Source organism: Aquarana catesbeiana, linkage group LG06 (assembly GCF_042186555.1).
Source record: "Aquarana catesbeiana isolate 2022-GZ linkage group LG06, ASM4218655v1, whole genome shotgun sequence".
Taxonomy (NCBI): Eukaryota; Metazoa; Chordata; class Amphibia; order Anura; family Ranidae; genus Aquarana; species Aquarana catesbeiana.
This window is the reverse complement of record NC_133329.1, coordinates 141,418,935-141,446,847: the sequence shown is the minus strand read 5'-3', so window position 1 is coordinate 141,446,847 and position 27,913 is coordinate 141,418,935. Positions and strand designations below refer to the sequence as shown.

The 27,913-nt window shown below is 42.5% G+C and overlaps 1 protein-coding gene across 3 annotated transcripts in view; it reads left to right on the top strand.

Moving 5' to 3' along the window:
* TRRAP (transformation/transcription domain associated protein) overlaps positions 1 to 27,913 on the top strand; it is a 242,519-nt gene that overhangs the window by 85,662 nt on the left and 128,944 nt on the right. For all 3 annotated transcript variants that reach the window (XM_073590992.1, XM_073590991.1, XM_073590990.1), the window contains 13 exons: positions 2,269 to 2,388; positions 3,667 to 3,786; positions 5,371 to 5,541; positions 7,219 to 7,400; positions 7,498 to 7,696; positions 9,279 to 9,407; positions 9,509 to 9,775; positions 10,412 to 10,618; positions 11,511 to 11,666; positions 15,754 to 15,888; positions 16,030 to 16,140; positions 19,724 to 19,870; positions 23,143 to 23,356. In XM_073590992.1, the coding sequence (XP_073447093.1) occupies positions 2,269 to 2,388; positions 3,667 to 3,786; positions 5,371 to 5,541; positions 7,219 to 7,400; positions 7,498 to 7,696; positions 9,279 to 9,407; positions 9,509 to 9,775; positions 10,412 to 10,618; positions 11,511 to 11,666; positions 15,754 to 15,888; positions 16,030 to 16,140; positions 19,724 to 19,870; positions 23,143 to 23,356 (2,158 nt within the window). The remainder of the gene's footprint in view (positions 1 to 2,268; positions 2,389 to 3,666; positions 3,787 to 5,370; positions 5,542 to 7,218; positions 7,401 to 7,497; positions 7,697 to 9,278; positions 9,408 to 9,508; positions 9,776 to 10,411; positions 10,619 to 11,510; positions 11,667 to 15,753; positions 15,889 to 16,029; positions 16,141 to 19,723; positions 19,871 to 23,142; positions 23,357 to 27,913) is intronic.

Sequence of the window (27,913 nt, the reverse complement as noted above, 5' to 3'; positions counted from 1 at the left end):
GATTTCAAAGATTTGTGGTTTTTTATTTTTATATTTTTGAAGCACGATTAGAGCCTAAGGTGGGAGATGCAGGGAGGAAAGCCTCCGAAGCCGTGACCTGGATGGGCTAAGTGTGGGGCTGGTGGGTGGCCGGACAGGCAAGCGAAGCGGCAATGCAGCGGGCGATCGATCGATTCAAAAAAAATTGAGCACCAGCCGCCATTGGTTATAATGCCTGTCAGTTTTTCTTTCCCCCACCATCTATGTCTCATTGCTGAGATTTCCCTTTTTCCCTTCACTTCCTGTCCTATAGCTAAACAGGCAGTGGGAGGAGATCCCTGCAAATTAACGGAATTCCTTGGGGGCCCCCCCAGGTCACCATTGGATGATTTCCCCTCTATTACTTTTCTGGCGACAACCAAAAATTTGGGATTTTCTTTTACTTTCATTTTCAGTGATAATCGTAAACAGGACAAATAGAGGAGGTCAATCTCCCCAATGGGGGCACAGACGGCAATAAAAGCTGACAAGTATTCTAATATTTTGCATCCTATTCAAAACTAAAAAAAAAAAAAGTTTTGCCTTTTAGTTATACTTTAAATAGGTGGGTTGACCTAAATCTTTCAAAAGTAAGCCTATGTGATTATAGTAATTTAAAACGATTCTTACAATTCCATTGTAAGAACAATGGAGATTGGTTCTTTTTAGGTATTATTAAATATTTTCGAATTCTTCATAGAGTCACAGTTGTGCAAGGGCCTAAGCGTGTGCATCCAGAACTAGCGCTTGTTGACTTTATGCAATTTTATATGCACTTTCATTGATTTCTATTGTCCCTTCAACACACGACATCGCTTAAAATTATGTATACAAACACCATTCAAGTAAATGTGTGGTTTTATTAATTTTGTTAAACGTGTTGACGTGCACCTCGGAGGCCCCTCGAAATTCATAGAAGCCTATAAAGATGCATGTAAAATGTACATTGATGATGGTTAAAATGCACATGTGCAGATGTGAACAGGTCCTTAAGGTCTGTTGAGCCGCTCAAACTGTGCAGGCAGGTTTGCTGTGATAATCTGTCCCACGTTGAAATTGTCTGTGATATAGTGGTCATAGGGTATGTGCTGGTAACTCAACGCTAGTGAATTTCGAACATTGGATTATCGCTTATTACTATGATTGTCTGCAACTGATCGCACAGTGCTTGTTCATTTGTCCATGATTAATTACACAGTGCAGCAGTGGTGGGCAGTCCCAGCAATACACAATCTTCTAATTAAGAAAATATTGTGGCAATTAGTGAATGAAAATCATAGCAAATGCACCCTTGTGATTTGCATTTGGAAGAAACACACTAACTATGTCTCTGAGCTTGTTTTGTGAAAGCTGGAACTGGACCGAAAGTGAATATGTTGCCCGTAGCAACTAATTAGATCTCATATTTCATTCTACATTGGAGTTGGTAACTGTTCCACTTTGGCTTCAAGCTTTATTTGTACATCCCCTGTTAGGAGGACTGGTAAAACATGAATGTTAAACGCCAGCTTGGGAAAAAAAAACGTTATATCTAATAACAATAAAGGGAACCCTTCTAGAAAGCTGTTAACCTGTTGCATCTTAGGCTACAAATCAGTGATGAAGGCTTCTTGACTCCTAATACGTTTGTGCCAGGGTACTCTTCTGTCCAGAGCTAGTGCTGATTACAGGAGTTGGGTGGTGGCATCCTCCAACACTAAATAGTACACTTGGCTTGTGAAGCCCTCTGAGCCGTTTTTGTCCTGGCTTTTCTCCTTTTATTTCCTTGGTGAATTTTCATACATTGTAATCATGTTCTAACATTGTCCATCTCCCTTAGAGAAGGTTGATTAACAAAATCCAATTTTGGTTAGTAGAGAGCCTGTATTCCCTTATCCCATCATCAGCGGCCAGATTTCTGCAAACATAATTTGAGTGGAATAGAACATTTACAGCCGAGGGGTTTGCATGGACCTCAAAGCCATCAGTTTTTTTTATGTATTCTGAATATTACCATTGTGGCTTATTTAACCTGTTAGGAAGGTGGTGGCTGCAGCACCGTGTTAGGCCTGATTTATTAAAATGTTTAAAGAAAGCATTGTTTTTGCGATCCATAGCATGCAATGAGAATTCCCCAGTCATTCTCCTACAATGCACTTAAATGCGGTTGCTGTGGACAGCGGAAACTTTTTCCTCCTTTTAAACACCTATCTTAAAATGTGTTTTGGCAACTTTTTTTTTTTTTATCTTGAGTTACTTTCTTTTATACAGGAAATGAAGATTTGTTCAGCAATTATCAATCTTTTTCACCTTATTCCGGCTGCTCCTCAGACTTTAGTTAAGCCACTGCTGGAGGTTGTAATGAAGACTGAACGGGCTATGCTAATTGAGGTATGTTGGTTTTTACATTTTTGGTTGCCTACACATTGGTAGAAGCCCCTGTTTTGTGGCTTCAGTAGTCACAGGCATGAATCTAATTTCTGAATAGCTGAAATGGCTGCCACTGTTACAGAAAGGTGAGTGTGTTTAATCTAAATACGTGAAACCGTTTTACAGATCAGCTTGGTTTGGCGCAACTGTATTCAATCTGGATGTAAGACCTGCTTTTGTTATGCATATCATTCCACTGGAAATTAGGTGCAGATTCAGGCTGGATCCCAGCCTCGACATCTTCCAAATGAAGAAGAAAGGGAAGATTGTACATTGTGTTCACTAAAAAAACAACTTTTCTTTCTTCTCCATTGATGACATTAGGATAAGAGGTTTAGAGCATGTAGACTAGGCTCTTATCTTTAACTTTCCAACAATGAAAACCCTAAACTGGATTCCATTGACCCTTATAGCGGCACTTCACACACAAATAAATATATATATATATATATATATATATATATATATATATATATATATATATATATATATATATACACACTTTTTTTTTTTTTTCAGGAGCGAGTACCTAGTTTTGACAGGTACCCGCTCCCACTTCTGCTCAGATCGCCTAGGCGATCCAAGCGGAAATTTGCCAATCCCCCAGCTCTACTCCTGTGCCTGTTCACAAAGCACAGCGGGAAGCCGCATTGAGTCGCAGCCGGATTCCCTAAGTAAATATGTCACCGGGGGACCTGCGAGAACTGGTCCAGGTGAGGATGGCTATGGATCCCTGGCCAGGTAAGTGTTCTTTTTTTTTTTTTTTTTTAAACTCGGCAGCTATTGTATTTGTAGCTGCTGATTTTTTATGTTTTGGGGAGGACTGAAGATCCCCTTTAAGCCCAATGCTGAAAACCAAAACCATTATACTGATCGTTTTAACCCTGTGTGCATCTAAAGCCATGTGTTTTTTTTTTTTTTTTTTTTTTTTTTGTTTTTTCCCCTGGAAATCAGTTGCTTATTCATATTGTTGTATTCTGCATCTTTTTACTTCATTACAGAGGGGCAGATGGTTTTTTTTACTGACTACGACACACAGACAGTGAGCAGAAACTTCATTGTTACTTCATGATCATGTCAGTGTTGACATTAAAAATGCCGATCTACCTTTTACTGCTCGTTGTACTATGCCACAGCAGGCACTTGTCAGACAGCTAGCTATTTCATGAGGTTAAAGCAGAGGTCTGGGGTTTTTGTTCTGTGTGGTCTGTTCTTTAACTTAATCTCTTAAATCTTCAGGCTGGAAGTCCATTTAGAGAGCCTTTGATAAAGTTCTTAACCAGGCACCCATCTCAAACTGTGGAGCTTTTCATGATGGAAGCTACACTGAATGATCCGCAGTGGAGTCGAATGTTTATGGTAAGGTTTCAGTTTTCCCTGTGGAAACAAGCTTCTTTTATGTTTAAAAGCCAATTTAGTTTTTTTTTTTTTTTCTCCATAAGGGGGAGTTATTTCCTGGCTTCATTTTTTTAAATGCTCAGTTCCTTCACACTGCTCTTGTTAATGGTTTTACCAAACACTGCTGTTGGTAACTTTAGCTTTCACTGATCTCTATGTGGGTGGTTTTCTTTAAATGGCTCTGCCCGACAAGTATTGTTGGTATCTACTTTTATTTATTTTTAATATTTTAAGGTTATGTTTACCATTCTGCACTATAGGTCTATTTTAATCCTTATGAAAGGTGCTTTTTTAATGGAAATCAAATAACATACCAAGACACAGAAGTGTGAATTAACCTCTCAAAGTTAGTCTTCTGTGCAGTACGCCTGTATTACCTTTTGGTAGCCAGAAACGCCTTGTTAGAAAATGTCACCAGCACATCATGGATCTCCAGAATGGGTCCAAAGCTTTATTCAGCAATCACATCATTACAGCAAATGGCAAAGTTTCGGAGCCCTGCATGACCCCTTCATCAGGCATGCGACACCTGATGAAGGGGTCCTGCGAAGCTCTGAAATATTGCTATTTTCTATAATGATGTGATTGCTGAATAAAGCTTTGGACCCATTCTGGAGATTCACGGTGCACTGGTGACATTTTCTCGCTCTATTTACGGTTCTAGCCAGTGGTCGCTTTAGCACCCACTTACTGTGTATGTACACAGCAATTTCTACAGGACTGTATGGGTTGGGAATAGTGTGTTGGAATCTTTTTTTTTTATCTTAGGTTCACGTTTGAGGGCTTCAATTTCTGACTTTGAGCCTAAACCCTCTCCCTTGGTGCTAAGTAAGGATGAGCTCCGGCGTATTCGCACAGCCCGTGCGCAGAGCCCTCCAGGAAGTCGGCGCTGCACTAATCAAATGCAGTAAGACATTGTCCCGCGGCTGCAGAGATCTGGAAATGACTCACTGCCTGTGATTAGCGCAGCGCAGTGCCGACTTCCTGGCGGGCTCTGCACATACGCCGGAGCTCATCCTTAGTGCTAAGCCTCTTCACCCTTGATCCCATTCTTTAATAATAGCCGCTTTAGTAACCAGTAGGGAATTCTCTTACTAGGCAAGGTAAGTGGTGTTTGGCCTCACATCTAGGCATTGAAGCCGTTCATTACAATATGTGAAACTATGGTCAAAGTGTTGTACAGGAGAAGCTTTCCTTTTTATCTTTTAATCTGTGCATCATACATCCAATATAGCTGCATTTAGCAGACCTATCACAGGTCTCTGGGGTGGAATTGTGACCTCTTATTGTGTACTTTTGCCATCTCTACATGTGTGTTCCTGCTGACTGCTAAGAGACCATCATCATAAATCTTGCACAGATGTCTTAGTGAATACCGTGAGAGGGACTAGAAGGGACTCATTGGATATTGCTTCTCTGCTCCCCTCTTACTGTTAGCAGTGCCAACTGCCTGGCTAGGGACAAGTAGCTATTATGACATAAAAATGTTTGTAGGGATTCAGACCACAGCATAACCAGGTGAATTTTTACTTCTTACCTCCACAGAGCTTCTTAAAGCACAAAGATGCCAAACCATTGCGAGATGTGCTGGCTGCTAATCCAAACCGTTTTATTACCCTGCTAATGCCTGGTGTGACACAAGCCACGGTGAGGCCTGGTTCTCCCAGCACGAGCACTACAACAATGCGGCTTGACTTGCAGTTTCAGGCTATCAAGGTAAGTGTGGCCTGTTTATATCAAGGGCATATAATATTCCACTCAGAGCTATTCATTAAGGTTTGAGCAAAGAATATTTGGACATTTCCTTTCCTCCTTTCCCTATCTTCCATGTCTGTTACCATTGACTTCAGTTGGGAAACTTGTAAGAGTTGCAGAAATAGTAAGTGGAGATTTCCAGAGTATCCTTCTATAATGGGATATATGCTTTAAGCCCCCCTAAGCTTTTGAATGTCAAAAAAATGTATTAAGACAAAAACAAAACCTGGGTTTTTAGGGAATGAGAAAAAAGTTAATAAGTCTATATTCTATAACAACCACATGGTTCTATTTAGGGCAGCACTAGCCATTGCAGACTCTGTAATCTCAACCAATGCTCTGTACCCCCAAGTGTAATGAGTGAACCTAAAAGCAGATATTAGAATGGACTTTTAAAGGCCAGTACTAAAGTTAAAGGTGAAGTCCAGCCAGAGCTTTTTAGGCTGGGCTTCTTCTATGGGTCACAGGAGTGCAATCCGTTTTGCACTCCTGTGACCCGTTTTCAGTGCAGAGCGATCTGAAGTTCGCTCTCTGCTGACTTCACTGCCATCAGTCAAGGCAGCACGTCATTGTGACTTCCCAAGTCTGGAGCCACCAGCTGCCTTGACTGATGGCAGCATCAGCGTCTCAGCGAGATGCTGAGACGGCTGCTACCCACCCCTCCACAGCTCAGAGCTCCAATGAGCATGGAGAAGCAGAGCAGGAGCGATGCTGACTGACAGTCAGCATCTCTCCGCTCGGGGAGGAGTGAGAACCGAGCCATCGGCGGTGTTCGGTGGCTCGGTTTTCAGAGCAGAAATGCCGGGCGACAGCTGCAGCATCTGTCTAATGCTGCATCCACCTAGGTAAGTATGATTAGCAGGAAAAAGAAATCCCATACTTCATACTTCTCTCTTAAGTAAATTTGATTTGCTAATTTGGAAAGCATTAAATCACAAATGTATTTACCTCTGTTAAAAAAAAAAATCACAAATGTCTGCTTCCTTGAATCCATTTTTGTGAATGAATTTGACAAATTACACAAATCGTATGCTGGTAAACATGATTCATAATTGCATTATTTTTTGCTGTTCAAAGTTTACTGGTAATTTTCCTCTGGATTTGAGTTGTTCTTTAAGGTTTATACCTAGGATTGTTTGGGCATGGGGTCTATGTAAAGCTTACCATACACAATACACTTGTACAATCTCATACAGCTCTAGCAAAATGTAATGTAAGGGCCTGTGCTATTAGATGGCAAAGGAATGGAGTGTTTAGATTTGTCTAGTATTACATTGTTTTGGTAAATGTGAAGGAGATTGTACAGGGAATGTACAATTGGCTTATATTGTGTATGGCCACTCTTCACTTTTAAACCTCTTAATATTTCACCCTGAATGATGCTGTTAGTGGTATAATAGGTAAAAATTAAGCACCTCATTGCTGCTAGGCCTTGCTGGGAGTTGTATTTCATCAAGTGAATGAATTAATGAAAAGATGATGAGCGACTCGTTAATATAAATAATTTTGATTCACATAGGATAACCCAACTGCTCTGTTAGCTGTGAATGTTGGCTTTTTACTATTCATCTGTAATGTTTAGAGTTCATTCAAGTAAAGGACAATTTACTTAATTTCCTTTTTGCTTTTGTGTTCTAGATAATTAGCATTATAGTAAAGAATGATGAAAACTGGTTGGCTAACCAGCATTCATTGGTAAGTCATTTAAGACGTGTGTGGGTGAGCGATGCATTTCAAGAGCGACATAGGAAAGACAACATGGTGGCAACAAACTGGAAAGAACCCAAACTTCTGGCCTACTGTCTTCTCAGCTACTGCAAGTAAGCATCTGCAGATTTGTGGTGACAAAGATGATATAAAGCTGACCGTATAATGTGCTGACAGGTCTAATGAGTTGTGCTGCTTTCATTTGCGCAGACGCAACTTTGGGGACATTGAACTGCTTTTCCAGCTCCTTCGAGCCTTTACTGGACGTTTCCTATGCAATATGACCTTCCTGAAGGAGTATATGGAGGAAGAGATTCCCAAGACGTACAGCATCGCCCAGAAGAGAGCACTCTTCTTCCGATTTGTTGAGTTTAATGATTCCAACTTTGGTGATGAGCTCAAAGCTAAGGTGACTTGCCATAAGACTCTGAAAATAAATGTTCCTTTTTCTTGTACTACATCAGAGTGTTAATTTGGGGACACATCAGGGGTAAAAAAAAACCTGGTCCGAAGAGAATAAGCTAAAAAATCAGGGAGGGAACAAAACTTATGCTGCATTTTCCCAAGTCTTTTTATAAGCTATAAGTGAGGGATATACAAGTACATTTTTTAAAGATAGGCATGCAAAAAAAAATACTTCTTTTAAATATATTTCTCATTAGCCACAAAGGATATTTTAAATCTGCTTTGTGTGCACCCACATGCCTTTTCAAACTGGGATATTCGCTTGTAGATGTAGCAGTGACACCATCAATGTGCTCTACATAGCCTGTGCAGAGATCAGAGCTGGTTAACCTACCAGTTCCTACCACTGCAGGCCACCCACAGAAAACGACAGGAGGGCGTGGGTACAAGACCAGTCACCCTACACCATGAAAAAGTTGCATTGACTGGAGGCTGCTTCATACTGGATTACTGCACAGATTTGGAAGAAATACAAAAAACACCACAATTCAATGAAGAATACACATCTGTTGTATTTGGACAATAATAATTTAACTTGGAGTTTAATAGTTTTCTGCAGACACATTGTAACCAGTTTCTGACACTTGAATTGGTGAAACAACTTGATTTATAGTTGGTTTCCATAGGTTACCACGTTTACTGTGCTCTGATGACCCTCGCATGCTGTTCGCATCCAGTTACACTTTTTTTTTTTTTTTTTTTTTTTAAAGGATGATAGGATTAGAAACAGTTTCAGATATTTACATCTGTCTGTCCCCACTGGAGAGATTTCTCCTTATGTCCTGTACTAGTCACAGCATCTCCGAAAAAGTAAGAAAGTGGTAATCTCTAATGCCTGTGGCCATCAGCAAAAGGACATATTTTAGTACATTGGTGGAAAGAATAGAACCTCTCGCAACATTTTATTGCTGTCCAGGTCCATTTTTAGAGATCTTCCTTCATGTCCTGTAATCGCCTGTTAAAATCACAAAGGCTAAATCTCCTAAACTGCTAAAAACTACAACAGAAAAAAGCTTCCAGATGTAATATCTTGTGTCCAAGTTACACAAAGCTAAAAAAAAAAAAAAAATAGCTTTGATTGGAGTCCCACTGTAATACACATTTCACACATCAATCTGACTCTGCTATTGGATTAATAGTTATTTTCTCAATTCAAATCAATGGCAGGTCTTAAGCCCTGGTACGCAGTTTTTTTCATTTAACTCAGCGAGAAAAAAACCGAGGAGCTTGCTGTACTAACTATTCAATGTTAGTACTGCGATCTCCCCACTGAGCTATTGTGTTCTAACAGGGAGACCGCCTTCCTGCCAGATCACACTGGCCATTGGCTGCGAGTGCTGAGCGGATGCTGATCAGCAGCTTTTTTTCAAACATGCCTGTTTGACGGAAGCCAGACCGGCTGCTGTACACATGGGCCGAATTTTGGCTGGTTTCTGTTGATCCAGCCAATACTCTGCCCATGTGTGCCAGGCTTTACTTCTGATCTTACCATTATTCCTAATATAGTAATGCTTTGTTTTACACAGGTTCTGCAGCATATTCTGAATCCAGCATTTCTATACAGCTTTGAGAAAAATGAAGGGGAACAACTCTTGGGCCCACCAAATCCTGAAGGAGATAACCAGGACAGCATCACTAGTGTTTTTATCACAAAGGTACCCTCAGGCAGTTACTGTGTTTTGTACACGCCTCAGATGTGTTAAATGCTAAATTTATGCGATTTCCATCCTGGCTTTTATTCTTTGCTTCTTTGCAGGTGTTAGACCCAGAGAAGCAGACAGACATGCTGGACTCTCTCAGGATTTACCTCTTGCAGTTTGCCACCCTTCTAGTGGAACATGCCCCTCATCACATCCACGACAACAACAAAAACCGCAACAGCAAACTGAGGCGACTCATGACCTTCGCTTGGCCTTGTCTGCTGTCTAAGGCTTGTGTGGACCCAGCATGCAAATACAGCGGCCATCTGCTCCTCGCACATATCATCTCTAAGTTTGCCATACACAAGAAAATTGTTCTGCAGGTGAAGAACTGGTCTTACTCTGAATAGTTAATCTAAATCTCAACTAATGCTGCATTGTCTCCAATCCTGTGCTTTCTCCTGGCACTTGCATGAAAGAAAGATGTTCGTGGCATAATCTACATTGCTTATTTGGCCTTGTAAATAAAGTGTGGTATGTCAAATCATTGCCTATATATGTCTGGATGCAAAGAGCCTTGTCCCTTCATACTGAACTAATAACAGCAGCCTGACGTTCTGTCAGCTGTTCATGTGATGTTCAGTGCCATGATTTGTTGATTTGTCATCCTCCTGTCCTTGCTGCACATGAGCTTTGGGCGTATGAGTGAAGTCTTTTGAGACTACAGAGGGGTACAGAAGGATAAAACGGGGAAAAGGCTTCAATCTTTGTCAGGAGCCGTCGACCTATCTCCAGGATACAACCTACACCTGGGAAGACGCAGAGATTGTATTAACTGAACATGGTTTCTCTCAATTTTATAATTTAATCATGTTCCACTGAAATGGGTTCCTCTTAAAGTGTTCACCTTTATAGAAAAAATGTAAAGGTGAACCAACATCGGACATCAGTTCTTTATCCCCTCCACTTCTGACAAGCTGTGTATGCTTATGGGTTATTTTTTTTTAATTTTTTTTCAGGTTTTCCACAGTCTCCTAAAGGCACATGCAATGGAGGCGCGAGCGATCGTCCGCCAAGCGATGGCCATTCTGACTCCAGCAGTTCCGGCCCGCATGGAGGATGGACATCAGATGCTGACACACTGGACAAGGAAGATAATTGTCGAGGAAGGACACACAGTCCCCCAGTTGGTGCACATTCTGCATTTAATTGTACAGCATTTTAAGGTGAGTTATTGATTAAATTGATAGATTAGAAAAACAGAAGTAGATAATATGAAAAATGAAAGTCTGTGTGCTTGAATTCAAAGGGGTCTATTTATAAACATTCTTTGGATGAATGTCACAAGCATTCATCCAGGCTACACAAATTTTCCCTGTTTTTCCTCTAATACTATGTCTTTCAATAGTTGTTAGCTCCATTTTGTGGTCAGAATGCATATTTATTCTACATGTCAAACCGTATACAGTAAGATGGTAATGCGTGGCCAGCTTAAAGGATAAGTTCACCTTTTGTAAATTAAAAAAATGCACATCTTTTTGCAGGTAAAAAAAAATGCATTTATTTTTTCTCTGCAGCCTTTAAAGCTTTGCATCCGCGATCAGCAGATCCCTGGAGCAATGTGAGGATCCTGCAGACTCTCAGTAAGCTGTCTGCTCATACCTCCGATACGGGCAGGCAGTAATTGAATTGCAGGGAGATCAATTAACTACGAGAGAGCTCACCATTGAGAACTATAAGCCGTCAGCCTCATTGGTTGCCAGTAATTATAAACCAATTCATTTACAAGAAACTGTTAATGAATGTCACTGATGTATGGATGAACCCCAGCACGGTTGCTCTGTTTTCAAATTGTGACAGCAGGTGCCGGGATAAGATCCCCTGTCCAAAAAAGGGGGGGGGGAGGTTGACGGCGGGAGGTTGCTACATAGGAGCATGTTACATATTACACCCTAAGCATGGGTGTAACGTGTAACTTCCTGCTAAAGGTGACCTTTGCCTATCAATACTAAACTTACAAAATCAAGTGTCTGCTTTGCTTCTTTCAGCTATATTGATAAAAAGTTTTCTTGCATTTAAAATATTTTTTGTAAGGTCTGAGTGATCCTATTATTACAGGTTTACTATCCGGTCCGGCATAGTCTTGTGCAGCATATGGTCAGTGCAATGCAGCGCTTGGGCTTCACTCCCAGTGTTACCATCGAGCAGAGGAAGCTGGCTGTTGATCTAGCAGAGGTGGTCATCAAATGGGAACTGCAGAGGTTAAAAGATCAGGTATGTGTTGTGGATTTGTGATTTGAAGGATGTGCAGTGATGTCAAACATTAAGGGAAATCTATGGCCACAGCATACACTTTCTCATTACAACATCAACATTGTAATAGCAATACAAACAGTAGTTATTTTTGACAATCCAATGTAAGCTTACTCCTTTCATGTTGTGAGTGCTGCCTGTCCGCTGGCCATCTCTTTCTACAACTTTCCTGGAATCCATGCATGCTTTGCAGCTTCTCCTCTCCCATTTGCTTTCTATTTCTTAGGGCTACATATCCCATGGTACCTTGTTGCTTGCAAGCAGTGATTCTGTACAGGCTCTGTGACGTGTGACACAACAGTGCCTACTTGCAAGGCGTAGTGAATATGTGTCACGGAATTCTTGGATTCTTGATACAGTATGGTCGTTCAGTTTAATAGCAGTAGGCTATGCTAGAAATAATTGAATTAACTTTAAAAAGCTATAGAAACAAAGGTTTAGAAACTAAAATATATATAAAAACCGGAAACATTTGCAGTTTTCCAGGTAGGATTTTTTTTAATGGCTATGAGCTAAGGTTGAAGTCTGTGTACAGAGTTTAGCACAAACCATTATTTAGCCTCTGTCATTCGGCTGTCTGCAGGCTCTAGTTTGCAACATACATTTTGTTTCTAACGTTACCCATCAAAAATGATGGACAGCCATCTAGTATGCTAACCGTTACTCCCATTAGGGTTTGCTTATATGCCTGTTGATAAGATGATAGTACCAAGCTGTAAACTGACACATTTTCTTCACCATGTTTGCAGAAAGTAAGGATCGAAAAATGGCACTAAGGTAAACCTTTAAGTGCCTACTAGTACCCCGGTTATTTAAATCAGTTTGCTTCCCTGTAGAGCCCTTTGGCTTTCAGACCTGCACTGAATACCGTAAAGAGTATAGCCTGGCTGTAAGGAAAACAAAGTCTTGTTTGCTCTTAAACATACCACATATTTTATTATATATCTATAAAAATCCAAATGCAGCTCTAAATTAAACAAAGTGATTATGTGAATATATTAGTCCGTAAGAATTTTTGAAAAGTAGAGATGACGAGAAGCCTCCACCAAACTTCAGTGTGCACAAAGAAAGCACACCACACCCACGTGTTGCCAATCTGCTTACCAGAACAATGTGAAAAACACGCGATGTAATCAAATGATGCCAAGGCTCAACAGTAACTCGGAATGGCACTCCATCACAAACTGGCAAAAGATGGGAAAAGCCAGATGGTCACATAACATCAGGACATCAAGGTGCACATGGGAAGGCGAATGGATTGTGCAGTCCCCAGCAGGATATCCCAGTAACACCACGGAACAATTCCCTTTTGTGATGATTTACTGTTATTCCTGTAAGTAGACTACAATAAATGCCTATTTTTTTATCCATACGGGCTTCACTATTATTGCTCTTTTCTTACTGGGATATCCTGCTGGGGACTGCACAATCCATTCGCCTTCCCATGTGCACCTTGATGTCCTGATGTTATGTGACCATCTGGCTTTTCCCATCTTTTGGCTGTTTGTGATGGAGTGTCATTCCGAGTTACTGTTGAGCCTTGGCATCATTTGATTACATCGCGTGTTTTTCACATTGTTCTGGTAAGCAGATTGGCAACACGTGGGTGTGGTGTGCTTTCTTTGTGCACACTGAAGTTTGGTGGAGGCTTCACGTCATCTCTACTTTTCAAAAATTCTTACGGACTAATATATTCACATAATCACTTTGTTTAATTTAGCGCTGCATTTGGATTTTTATTTTATGTGTTTGATGATCAACAAACTATGCTGGCAGCTAACCGTTTTTTCTAGTCAGCGCAGATATTGGTTCACACTTGTTTCACTATTATATATCTATAAAAAAAAAAATTGTGTGGTCACACCTATACTGCATAAGCAATTTATTTCTGAAACCAAACGAGGTTCCTATTCTTCATCTAAGTCATAATGCTCTGCTTGGGTGGGTAAAGTCCCAGAATGTCTGCCACTTGCTCCCGGTGATCTTTAAAGCTTCACTAGCCCTCCTGACCTACTCTATACTGTAAACTCCCTACCCCAGATACTTTGTTTACATAATCAGAAAATAATCCTCTTCAACCCTAGCCTTGTATAGAGCTGTCTCCCAACCTTCTCCTGTCTTGGAAAATGGTCCTATGCAAGCCTTTGTATATAGAAAGGACCAAACACATGTCCCAAATGTCCAAAGTCCGATTGATAAAATTTGTTCATAGCATTAAAAACCCAATGCATTTCGGGGCCAGACTCCCCCCTTCGTCGGGGCTCAGGAATTTTGGCTGTGCTTGAATAGACTCGGATAAGCAGATTCTAGACAAATCTGTACTCTGGTTTTCTGCTTGAAGTCATTTCAAAAGGCAGGTAAATTACCCATTACAGCAAAGGAGAAAACTGCAGAAAACCAGAGTACAGATTTATCTGGGCAATCTGAGTCCATTCAAGTACAGTCAAAATTCCTGAGCCTTGAAAGGGGGGGGTCCATTTTTTTTCCCCCATGAACCAATTGTAGCAATAAAATTTTGGACGTGTGTTTGGCGCCCTCTAGGTAAAAGACTTGCATGTAGGACCATTTTCCGAGACACAAGAAGGTGGGAGACCACCTGAAATCATTTAAGCACAGTCAAAACTCCTGAGACCTGATTAAGGGGGAGCCTATATAGCTCCAAAATGCATTGCCCTTTTTCTGCTGGGACCCAATTGTATCAATAAAACTTTGGATGTGTTTGGCGCTCTCTAGATACATAGACTTGCATATAGGGCCATTTTACGAGACTTGAGAAGCTTGGGAGGCCATCTGTGTTTAAGCACAGTCAAAATGCCTGAGACCTGATGAATGGGAAGTCTGGCCCCCAAAACACAGTGGTTATATACTGCTATGGATCAGTTTTATCAATAAAACTTGGTACTCTTGGACTATATATACATAGATTCTCAATTCTTGTCCCCCCTTCCTATTTCTAAGGGGGGGGGGGGTCCCTGTTTTGTGGAGAACTGCTGGACTGGAGCCAGTGTGCCCAGTAATAATCCGATTGATCCATTAAAAATCTTTATCCAGCACCTCACTTTTACTTGTGTTTGTACTGTGCAAGATTATGAGTGGTCACAACATAGTAGTCATCAAAGTTGTGAAGAGGATAGCAGAAAGAGTAAACAGAGACTCTGCTCATAGCAGGCTATGGTTGTCCTCCTGAAGTAAGTAGCAGCTAGAATGGATAGTTTACAGTATAGATCGGGAGGAAGACTTGGGCAGACCATGTATTATGTAGTTTTCTAGAAAAGTGCTCAATTCCCCCATCAACACAGTCCGTGTTGATGGGGGAATCCCTCTGCACTATTGTATTTTGTATTCTGAAGCTGGGAGGTTTCCCCACCGTCGGAATACATTGGTCACTCCAGGCAGATAAAGCCGCTGGAAGTGATTTGAAGGAAGAAAAAAAATGATAGGCTGCCCCATACATCAATCGAAATTCGACAAGTCCCTGGTGAACCGGCTGAATTTTGATCAGTTTCTGGACAACTTTAGTGAACTTTATTGACCATTCCCTTAACTTTTTTTAAAGCAAGAAGGGCTCAAATGACTCATTATCCTAGGCTGCTGGTGTAGGAAATCTCCCATTTTCCTATTAGCAGCCATTTATATTTAAATATTGAAACAAACTTGCCATAAGGATATAATTAGAACACCACCACCTCAGCTGTTAGAATAGATTGAAATTATTAATGTGCTTTTTCCAGCCTATAATGTGTTCATTACATGTACCTACAGCCTCCAGGCTGCTAGAGAAGTTTTCATAGCACTAGTGACTTCTTTTATGCCCTGTCTAGATTTGCTGCAGATTTAACCGAAAATAAGCCTAATATGAGACAGTAGGAAGGAAGGGGTATGCAGAGAACACTTTTAGCAGGCACCTCTGGCAAAAACATACAGCAAGTCCTTAGCAACCTGTTGAGAATGTGTTAAATATTGGCATCCTGTTTTCATACTAAGGGCTTACCTAGTTTTAGTTTTTTGCAGTAAAGCTAAATAACTCTGTAATTCCTGCTTCCCCTAGCCTGATTCTGACACGGATGCAAACGGCAGTGGTGAAGGTGGCAGCTCAGGTGCGGGTGGCGTGAAGAGGAGTATGACCGTTGATACCAGCCAGGAGGTGAAGCGTTTCAGAACAGCCACAGGGGGAATCAGCACAGTAAGCCTGTTTTCCTTGCAGTTTTATTATATTCTCTCGAGACTCCTTTGTTGATCTGTTCAGCTTCACCTGGAATATCCTGGGATTTATTTCCAGTTTTGGAACCCTGATCTGGATTTTACATGCCTGTTTTCATTGCAGGTGTTCGGCCGCAGCCAGTCCCTCCCTGGGGCAGATGCTGTCATTACTAAACCCATTGAGAAGCAGCACACAGACACCGTGGTCAATTTCCTCATTCGAATCGCATGCCAGGTACACTCAGTTTTCAGCATATGGGGAATGTTGCATATTGTTTTTTACAATATTTATTTCTATTTTAGGCAATAGTGTGTGTGCTTTCAGCTATACATTTGATGATAATGGCTTTATGAAGGGCCATATGTCTCACGTGGGAACAGAAATTGAGAATTGAATATATTGAATTGTTTTGTGTATATGTGAAATGAAACTATTCCATTTGCTGTACCGATACCCTGCTCTTAGCAGATGCCTATAATAACCAGAAATGTAACTTTGAGGATGAGGCGGCTGAACAGATGAGTTAAAGCGGAGCTCCACTTTAAAGGGGAAACTTTGCTTTTTTGCTTCCCTCCCGCTGCCACATTTTACACCTTTCGGGGGGGCAATAAATTCTAAAATGACAGCGGGTACCTGTTTCTGACAGGTACCTGCTCCCACTTCCGGCTAATCTTGTCATGTCGAGGTCCTCTGGAAGTTTGGCCCCCCTCCTTCCTCTGGAAGTTCGGGCCCCCCTCCTTCCTCTGGAAGTTTGGCACCCCCCCTTCCTCTGGAAGTTCGGCACCCCCCCCTTCCTCTGGAAGTTCGGCACCCCCCCTTCCTCTGGAAGTTCGGCACCCCCCCTTCCTCTGGAAGTTCGGCACCCCCCCCTTCCTCTGGAAGTTCGGCACCCCCCCCTTCCTCTGGAAGTTCGGCACCCCCCCCTTCCTCTGGAAGTTCGGCACCCCCCCCTTCCTCTGGAAGTTCGGCACCCCCCCCTTCCTCTGGAAGTTCGGCACCCCCCCCTTCCTCTGGAAGTTCGGCACCCCCCCCTTCTCTGGAAGTTCGGCACCCCCCCTTCCTCTGGAAGTTCGGCACCCCCCCTTCCTCTGGAAGTTCGGCACCCCCCCTTCCTCTGGAAGTTCGGCACCCCCCCCTTCCTCTGGAAGTTCGGCACCCCCCCCCCCTTCCTCTGGAAGTTCGGCACCCCCCCCTTCCTCTGGAAGTTCGGCACCCCCCCCCTTCCTCTGGAAGTTCGGCACCCCCCCCCTTCCTCTGGAAGTTCGGCACCCCCCCCCTTCCTCTGGAAGTTCGGCACCCCCCCCCTTCCTCTGGAAGTTCGGCACCCCCCCCCTTCCTCTGGAAGTTCGGCACCCCCCCCCTTCCTCTGGAAGTTCGGCACCCCCCCCCTTCCTCTGGAAGTTCGGCACCCCCCCTCCTCTGGAAGTTCGGCACCCCCCCTCCTCCGGAAGTTCGGCACCCCCCCTCCTCCGGAAGTTCGGCACCCCCCCCTCCTCCTTCCTTTGGAAGTTTGGCACCCCCCCTCCTCCTTCCTTTGGAAGTTTGCCCCCCCCCCCCTTCCTCCTTCCTTTGGAAGTTTGGGCCCCCCCCCTCCTCCTTCCTTTGGAAGTTTGCCCCCCCCCCCTCCTCCTTCCTTTGGAAGTTTGGCCCCCCCCCTTCCTCCTTCCTTCGAAGTTTGCCCCCCTCCTCCTCTGTCCTCTGGAACTTCAGCGCCCTCCTCCGGAAGTTCGGCCTCCCCCTCCTCCCTCCTCCGGAAGTTCGGCCTCCCCCTCCTCCGGAAGTTCGGCCTCCCTCCTCCCCCACTGCCGCGCCATTCACAAAGTGCAGCGCGCTTCACGCATGCACAGTCAGGAACTGACTGTGGATCTGCAAGGCTTCACTGCTGGTGGTTCTTACAAGGAATGGCAGTGGCAGCACCTGAGAGCTGACTGAAAAATCGGCTGGGGTGCCGACATTGCGGGATCCCTGGAAAAGTAAGTGTCCTAATATTAAAGGTCAGCAGCTACAGTATTTGTAGCTGCTGACTTTTACATTTTTGGGGGAGCTCCGCTTTAAAGTACACTCTGCAGCTCAGTTCTGGGCTAAGCTCCCCTTTTACCCTGTTAAGAGGGTGGTCTTAGGCTCGATTCACACTTCTGCAATGTGATTTTCAGTGCGAATATGTAGCTGCATATTTTATGGGGGCAAATTCCTCTATTAATTGCAACAAAGTAGCAAAAGAACCTGTTCAAAATTTGCACAATGCTGAGTTGCATTGATGAGAATGAGCACCATTGATTATATTGTGTTTTCTCTTGTCATGTGACTGTCGCATCAGAAGTCGCACTAGTGTTAACCAGCAGTTAATGGGGTCTCTAATTGGAAAATGTGCTGGCAACTTATCAGGTCTTTGACAGGAAAATCAAGCTTAACATGACACTAAATACCAAGGTCCACAGAAGAGGCTTTTCTGGCTAATAAAGACATAAAGAGGCACTTCATGGTATTTGATATTAGGCAGGACTTTAAGATTCACATAATTGTAGATGTCATAAAAGCTTTTTTTTTTTTTTTTTTTTTTTTTTTTTTTTTTTTTTTAGCATATATAAGGGTGGGGACTGGTATTGATGCAACATGGATATACTGGCATTGATTGATGCAACATGGATATACTGGCATTGATTGATGCAACATGGATCTTTTGAATTTTTGACTGCTGATGATGATCCAGCCAGTCATCAGAAAGTGCCGGTTTCATGCTACTCTTGTAATGTTTCCCCCAATATTGATTTTGGGGGGAGAGGAATCTTAAAGTGGAACTTCACTCTCTAAATCAGCATTGAATATTTTAAGGCCCGGTTCAAACTAGAACATAGTGTGGAAAACCCACGATCCGCGTGTGTGTCCCGTGCCATGATCAAAACTCACTGCCATTGCAATCTGCAGCGGGTGTCAGTGCAATGGTCACTACACCCCAAATGCAGGTTGCAAGTGCAGTGCTTTTGCCTGCACCGGATCGCATGGCACAAAACTACCATGCGATCCAATTGCAGTGCTTTTCCAAAAGTAGCACATGCACTACTTTGGTGCGGTGTGGCTTGAATCCATTCAAAATGAATAGGCTCAAATCGTACAGTACTGAATCAGATGTGAATTACACAGGAGTGCGCATTCCTGTGCGATTCATAGTGTGAACCTAGCTTTATTACTTATGCTGCTAGCATTAGTAAATAGATAGAAAAGTATGCTGTATCTTATTTACTTGCTTAAAACTTTTTTCACACTTCTTTAGTTATTTCCTGGTTTCCAGGCCTGGGCAAATGGTCATATATCCCAGGAGTCCTCAGGAGGGGTTTTCTCAGCTAAGCACATGCTCCTGCCTGCATGCCTGAGCTAAGGGCAGATGGATTCCAGGACATAAATGCTACATGAATCATCTGCCCTTACTCAAGATGGCCATGGTCAGAAATGCTAGGGGGGTGTTTTTCAAAGTGATTTCTCAGCACAATAAAGCATGGAGACATGGATGGTTAGGTGAGTTTGCTTTGAAGATTAAAAATGAATTAAATAGCATTTTTGCTTTGTGGCAATCGGAGGTAGTGTACTTCCGCTTTAAGTGGTTATAGATGTGATGGGCCTCCATGAGCACACTTCCCTTGCATTCTACAATATTTTGTATCTAGGACACCAAAGTTCATGAAATTAATTATTTTCCAATTTTTTTTTGTTGTGGAAATCCTTTAAATTCTGTTTTTACCACAGCCTCAAAATATATTGTTCTGCTTTTCGCCTTTGTGATTGCAAGCTTACCTTTCTTCCTTGTATTCTGTTAATGTAGGTGAATGACAATTCAAACACAGCTGGTTCTCCTGGAGAGCTTCTGTCTCGTCGCTGTGTCAACCTTCTGAAAACTGCGCTGCGTGCCGACATGTGGCCCAAATCTGAGCTCAAGCTCCAGTGGTTTGATAAGCTTCTTATGACAGTTGTAAGTAGACTGCATTATCACCTTTAATATTAGGAGCATATTTGTAAAGCAATGAATGTCACTTTCACAAAAAATTCACTGGTGGTGATTTGATCACCATCAATAAAACACATGCACCAGGAAGATTCACCTGCAGCAAATGTTTGAATGTCAGATTCACTGCTTTATGAATATATCCCTTTAAGTGAATCCACAATCCGTAAGTTAAATACAAACGTTATGTTGTATGTTTTACCGTCCATTTGTGAATTTTGGAATTTGGTTATATTTAACGTGGTCTCCTAGCAACATTTTATAAAAGAAAAGTTGCATTAAGGTCGTGAAGACCTTTAGGGCCTGTTCTCACCAAATTTGCTGGCTATGGCATCCAAAACACGTCTCACAAATGCAGCGCATTTGCAGCCACCAAATTGCATGGTACCACAGTACCACGTGGATATGTGCAGTGCGATCTAAAAAAAAAAGTAGTGCTTGCCCTTGGGGCACCATTTCCCCCACTGATACCAACAAGAGGGCACTCTTTCTCCCACTGGCACCAATGATGGGGCATTCTTCCTTCCACTGAAACCTCCCACTAATACGAGACACTATTCTTTAAATTGTTACTAAACCCACAACAATAAAATCAGCCAAAGATTTTTTTTTTTTAGCAATACTTATTTTCTGGGTCACAGGAGTGCACTTATTTCTGTACTCCTGTGACCCAGATTCAGCTGTCAGTGGGCTAAAACCTGCAGTTCTTCCAGATCCAGATCCTGACTTCAGAGCCATTCCCTGGATCTGGAAGAATACCAGCTTTAAGGTCAGGTTTCACCCAGATGTCTGACCAGCAGCTAGCTCAGCCTGTCAGCACGCCACTGACAGTCATTGCTCTCTGCTTAGTGAAGACCAAGAACTGAACAATCAGCAGTCACGTAATCGCTCAGTTCTTTGTCTTAGAGCCACCGGGGGGGCAGCTGCAGCAGGGAGGGGAATATACATTTTTTATTTTGCTATTCCCACACTTCTCCTTTTAAGCTAAATAATGTAATTTCTTTTTTCATTTTTACTTTATATTGAAAAGTCGCCTTTTTGTGGATGAAAGCACCATGCGGTTTACCTAAGCTATTCTTTTAAAGATATTAACACCTTCATATCTTCAGCTGGCACCCTGCTAGTGTTATGCCAGCGACACACTAAAATTTTTTTTTTTCGTGCAATCCTGCAGGTTGCATGAAAAAAAACTGACCACTCTGGTCGAAGTCGCTGTACTGACCATGTGAGGTTACTTCATTGATCTCCCCCGCTGAGCTGTTGTGTTCTGACATGGGGACGCTCACTCTCCCACCACAACACTGCCATTGGCTGAGAGCGCCGATCGGGAGTCGGTCAGCTGCTGGTTTTCCAGCATGCACGTCTGACAGAAGCCAGCGGAACTGACTTACACATGGGTAGAATTTATTATTTTTTTTTTTTTTTTGAACCGGGCCAATGTCTCCTGACATTCTGCCTGTGTGTATGGGGCTTTAGGATTCACATCCCTTCCATTATTTCATCATTCATTCTTATTGTTCATAGAAGTCAGATACACTTTGCACAGAGCATGTAGCACTCTGGGTTAACATGGATAGGACGATCAGGACTTATCTGATTAGTTGGTTCTCTGACTTTCCAGTGGAAGACATTGGCTGGGGAACAAAATCAGAATTTTATTGTACTGGCAAGTCATTATTTCACGTCTGTTGCTGCAGCAGTAAAATACCATAGTGGAAACTGTGGGCATTATTAGCATGCACCCTCTGAGAAGTCCAGTCAGACTTGAAGTATCACAAGCTATTTCATTTGCCCATTCATTGATTTTCATACATTTCCCTATAATTAGCTGCACAAATCCCCGCTCTGATTTCTCCAGCAAGTGCTATTTAGCCATGTGAAAATGTTTTATGCGCAAGGAACAATTGGCCATTCTATGAATTCATGTATTATTTCTTTCTTTTTCTGTTTTTCGTGTGACTTTTATTGGGTGTCATAATTGCAATGTTTAGCTGTCTTGCTTTCAAAGTACATTTTTCTTTATTGTGAGAATCAGAACTATTATGAAGCAAATGCTGATTATTTAAACTCTAAATCAGTGATGATCACTATCTACTCCTGAGGATGAACAGTAAACTTTTATCACAGTGAGCCATCTTAGCGAGTCATCTGGGCATAAACAGCCTCCTAACTGAATTGGAACACCAGACAAATGGCAAAACAAGAACTAAAACGTGTATATGTATAGTATTATACCCGCCAAAAGATTTGTGATTCTGTTTAAGCCTGGTTCTACCAAGGTACATTTGTAAGTGCATATAAGCAGTCTGTTATTTACCTAAGGACGTTTATAAACGGCACTGGATAAATAGCTTTCGGGTGGTCACCTGCCTACTAATCAAAGCTGTCTACCAATCCTCAGTGTCACTCATGCACATGTCAGAGCATTGACTCCTGTTTTTCCAGGTGCCTTTTTGCTGGCATTTTCATTGTGGAATTGCTTGTGAAGAAAGTAGACTTCCTTAAAGGAGTTATAAAGGCAGAAGGTTTTTTATCTTAATAAATTCTATGCATTAAGATAAAAAACCTGTGTAGCAGCCTCCCTAGCACCCCCTTAATTACTTACCGAAGCCCCATCTCTCTCCAGCGATGTCAACAAATTTCTAAGGCGTCTGGGACACTCCTCCTGATTGGCTGAGACATAGCAGTGGGGCCATTAGCTCCTGCGGCTGTCAATCAAAGTCAGTCAGCCAATCAGGGGAGAGGGGACAGAGTCGGGTCGGGGCTCCGTGTCTGAATGGACACAAGGAGCTCTGACTCGGCTCCAGTGCCCCCATAGGAAGCTGCTGGCTATGGGGGCACTCGATGGGAGGGAGGGGCCTGGAGAATCTCTTTACCGCCGACACCTCGGTGTGAAAGCAGCCTTAAGGAAATCTTCTACAAACCAATTCTCTTAACTGATATCCAGACATAGAGTAAAGGCTTGTGCATCTAGGTATGCCACTTCAAACTTGTGGGAGCAGATCCCCTTGTCTTTCTGGATTGTCGGCAGGCAGAACGCACCAGTCTCCTGAGGCAGGTATCCCTTATCAGGGATCAGGAAGGCTTCAATGACCATCTGAGTTTGGTTCTGTTTCAGGGTATCTTAAAAATCTAGCCTTTTAGCGATCACTTTCTTGCATGTTAAAGTTTAATTTATTTGTATGTTCAACTTAAATGGTCCAGTAGTAAGATTGTGGTTACTTTTTTTTTTTTTCCAGGAACAGCCTGCACAAGCAAATTTTGCCAACATCTGCACCGGACTGGAGGTGTTGAGTTTCCTGCTCACTGTTCTGCAGAACCCAGCTATTCTCAGCAGCTTTAAACCTCTGCAGAGAGGAATTTCAGCATGCATGACCTGTGGGAACACCAAGGTCCTGCGAGCAGTCCATACATTGCTGTCCCGGCTGATGAGCATTTTTCCTACTGAGCCCAGTATGTTCATTTAATGTTGTTTTTCATTAGTGCCTATCTGTCTTTGTAACACTACTGTCGCTCTGTCTTGGAAGCCCAGAGGGCTTCTTATGTAGATACGTATACACATGCCTGCACCTGTTTTTTCTTCTACATTCATTACAGCCCCTTTTGGTTACAGAGTTGCTGTCCACACCTGATTCAGTAAAGCATTCACAAGTTTGTGCTGCATTGGACAAGTGGGTGCAGTATAAGATTTTTTGCAGATTAGATTTTGGGTAAACCGTAGCCTTAAAGTGGTAATTTTTTTTTTTTTATAAAGCCGAACGTCATATTTACCTGTTCTGTGCAATTTTTTTTACACAAAGCAGCCCCAATCCTCCTCTTCTCTAGTCCACCACCGGCGCTTCTGGCTCCTCCCCCATGACCAGTGTCCCCCAATAGTGAACCTCTTGCTATTGGGGCACTTGTGCGTCCTTGATAACGAGCCCTGCTCTGTGCATCCATAAGGCACATGATGTGGCAGCCAATGGCTCCAGCTGCTGTCTCAGCCAATGAGAAGAGGGAGTCCTGGGACTGCCGAGGCTCTTGTGCACATTGCTGGATCGAGATGGGGCTCAGGTGAGTATTAGGGGGCTGTAGAGAGAGCTGCACACAGGTGTTTTTTTTTTTTTTTCCTTCATAGAATGCATGAAGGTAAAAAACCTTCAGCCTTTACAATCACTTTAAAGTTGAACTGTAGGCACATATAAAAATCCTCGTTGAAAAGTAATATGCTTATTTCAAAATCATTTAACTATATTATACATTCCTGATCTGACAGAAGCACTAGTAAAAAGATGAGCCGATCAACAAGAAACTCAGAGGTTGCTTTACTAAAACTGGAAAGAGCAAAATCCGGTACAGCTGTACATGGTAGCCAATCAGCTTCTAACTTCCGCTTGTTCAGTTAAGCTTTGACAATAAAACTTGGAAACGGATTGGTTTCTCTGCAGAGCTGCACCAGATTTTGCATTCTCCAGCTTTAGTAAATACACCCCTATGTGTCGCCAAACGATATCCTTATTCTTTACATTAATTCATACACATCCACTACTTAATGACCCTTTAATCTATTTTTCATTCAATCATTTTTACATTGTTTCTGCTTCCTTGTAACATCCTCTGTGAGCTTCCAAACCTTTCCTTCTCCCCTTAATTCATTCATTTGGAATGAACAGTACACGCTCTATGCACACAAATCTCATAGTCCATATTCTGTCTCAGGAGCGAGCAAAAGAAGGTGGCTAGGTTTCTACAAAAAAATGGGACCATGGAGAACAAATGTAGCAACCTTCTAACAGGAAATTGGAACACAACTGCCAAAATAAATAAAGTTGTTCTGTGTTCCCAAGTATCTTCAGAATGGAAACGGTCTCATTGAATTAGGCTTAGCAGTCATGAATGCCTTTTAAAGAGAAAGTAAACCCCGATGGGTTTTACTTCCTCTTTTGCTCCCCAAAAGGCCGGCAAATTAAAAGCATAATAGACTAGTATGCATCACATACTAGCCCATTATAAGACACTTACCTGCAAACGAAGTCCGCGCTGTCCCCTGTGCAGGCCGCGTCCATCTTCACCCCTCTTCCTTCCGGGGCCGTGGACTCTGGCTCTGACTGCCCGGAGTTGCGTGACGTTGCTCCCGCATCATGCGAGAGAGACGTGTCACGCATGCACGCGGGAGCCGTCAGTTACGACATGAGCTGGGGGAAGAAACAGCACGGTGGCCTGTTTCTTCACAGCACATGCGCCAATGACGACATCGGCGCAGTGAAATCTCCTAAACGGCGCACGTTTAGGAGATATTTCCACTACCTAAAGGTAAGCCTTATTCTAGGCTTGCCTATAGATAAAAGACAAACAAAAGGGTTTACAACCACTTTAAGCAGCTCTATATTGGGCTAAGTGCCCCCATAGTGCCACAAGGCCGCATCCCAGTGTGTGTTCTCACTGTGATCTGATCTCCTCCTGGTGGGAATGGGTATAACGAGGAAGTATATCCGTGTTTGTTTCTGTTGTGCTGTAAGTGCTACTGGATAGCTTGAGTGCCACAAGGCACCATCTTGGTGTGTACTTCCACTGTGCACTTATAGCTGGGCAAAAGTACAAAAGGCAGTATCTCAGTGAGTTCTCCTACTGTGCTCCAAGCGCCCTCAAGTGGGCTTCAGTGTGACGAGGAAGGATTTCAGTGCATGCTCCTACTATGCTAAAGCTGGTACACATTGGAGATTTTTTGTACCAAGCTGAATGCTTCCGTGCTGATCAGCTCTTGGAAAGGGTTTCCTTTAGGTGCAACATCTATGTAATATGCCAGTCCTCATTAATTTTAATTTTAGGCTACAGATACTCCTAAAATAGATGGATTAGCAGTTTGCACAGCACCTGACCTTTCATTAACACAGAGGGGCTACAGGGAGCATTAGGTGTGTTCTAACAGATCACTGCTTGCAAGTCTATTAAACCCGGCCCCTCTGTCTGTTGGAGTTGGTGGCTTTCCTAAATCTGCAATTTAGCTGCCTGCTTAATTCTCAGTAATGACTTAATATTCAGACAGGCCCCCATTGTATCTTCTAAAATGGGCTACAATACTCACGTGGAGGGAACAAGTGCCCTTTTCACAAAGTATTCATCCTCCTCCTTTTGTTTCAGTGCTCACTTTGTGATTGCATTTGTAATCCTCTTACAGCGAGTGATTTCTTTGACTGTGAGCCTTTCCCCAAATGGCATGCAAAACCAGTTTTCATGATTTTAAATCATTTTTATGGCAAATGCAATTTTTCACTGTTAAACATTGTTAACCCCCATGCCAACGCATTCTAAACTAAGAGGGAAATTAAAGAGGAGAGTATTTTACCTGCATGTAAGTGGTTTTAGCTGTAGGTTATTGTAAGGTCCTTGTCTTTCTAAACATAAATTTTTCTTAATTTGCTAGGAAGGAAAATTGGTATAATTTTTCGGTTTGTGGCTCCCGGTTATTTGCAATTGGAGCATACTACTGGGGATAGGAAACATTAGAGGTTCAATGGATTGTTTACTGCACAGCATAAATTATAGCGTTATTAAATAACTGGACATTATGTTAAAGAGCCCATGGCAGGCCTAATACACAATGTTAAAGTGGTTGTAAAGGCTAAAGTTTTTTTTAACTTTATGCATGAAGGTAAAAAAAACATGTGTGCTGCTACCCCCACAGCCCACCCCCAATACTCACCTAAGCCAACACCAATACCCCCAATACTCACCTAAGCCCCCTCTCGATCCAGCGATATGCAGGGAAGCCTCGGCTGTCCTGGTTCTCTGTTCCTCATTGGCTGAGACACAGCAGCAGGATGGGCTCCCACTGCTGTCAGTCACAGCCAGTGAGCCAATGAGGAGAAGGGGGTGGGGCCGAGCTGTGGCTCTGTGTCTTACGGAGCGGGGTTCGGGAGCAAGCACGCACCATCGCCCCCATAGCAAGCGGCTTGCTATTGAGGGCACTGGTCAAGGCGGAAGAGCCAGGATCTTCGGCAGAGGACCCGAGAAGCACAGAGCAAGTAAGTATGACATGTTTGTTATTTTTTATTTTTAAAAAAACACGAACCTTTACTATCCTTTTAACTTCACGATTGTCTGAAAATGACCAAAGATATAATCTGAGAAGTGAATAAGGAGTATATATGGAAGTCCTATTCTGTAACAGGATGAGTTTTAACATTACTGTTATTTGACAATGAGGGTAGGTAGAATCCCAGGAGTTAAGAGAAAGTATATAGTAGAGATGATAGAAATTGAAAATATATGAACACAGAATTTTATCCGACTAGGGATATCCGTACTGAGTAGGGAGTATAATTTGGCAGATCTCAAAAATCAAATTGTATTACAGAATTGTAAGTTTGCTTTTGTTAGTGAGTTATAATATAATCCCAGAAATGAGTAGGAAGTATAATATGACAGATCTCAAAAATCAGATTCTAATACAGAGTTTTAACTTTGCTTTTATTTAATAGTGAGTTATAATATAATCTCAGGAGTATGATTTGTTAGATGTTGAAAGTCTGAACTGAATGACAGTATATTCTCAAGCGTGAATAGGGGGGAGTGTAAAGCTTGAAAAATTAGAAATTGGAAATTAAGTTTGCATCACATGACTGTGCCTAGGCTTAGGAGAATGCAATCTCCTAGAAAGGCATTATTTTCCTGCAAACATGAAACATCACCTTAGGCCCAATGGTTTACTTGTGATCCTTTTGCTGACAAAAACTCACCAGGGACGGCATCACTAAAATTGTGGGAAAAAGTGCCCCTGCTTTTATGCTGTTGTGATCTTGCTTTCTGTGTGACAGAAATGCTGCAAAATGTCCGTTTTACAGCTATAGAGCCCTGCCTTGCTCATCTAGCCAGCAAGGGAGCAACACTGTAAACAGATGAGTATGCCCATGCCCTTTGTAACAATCCTGTCTTTGACAAGTTTTCATCAGTTTCAGGTTTGCAAGCGAGTCATAGCCTTTGGCTCTTCTCCACAGTGCTCACTTATTCTGACTATACATTGTAATAAGG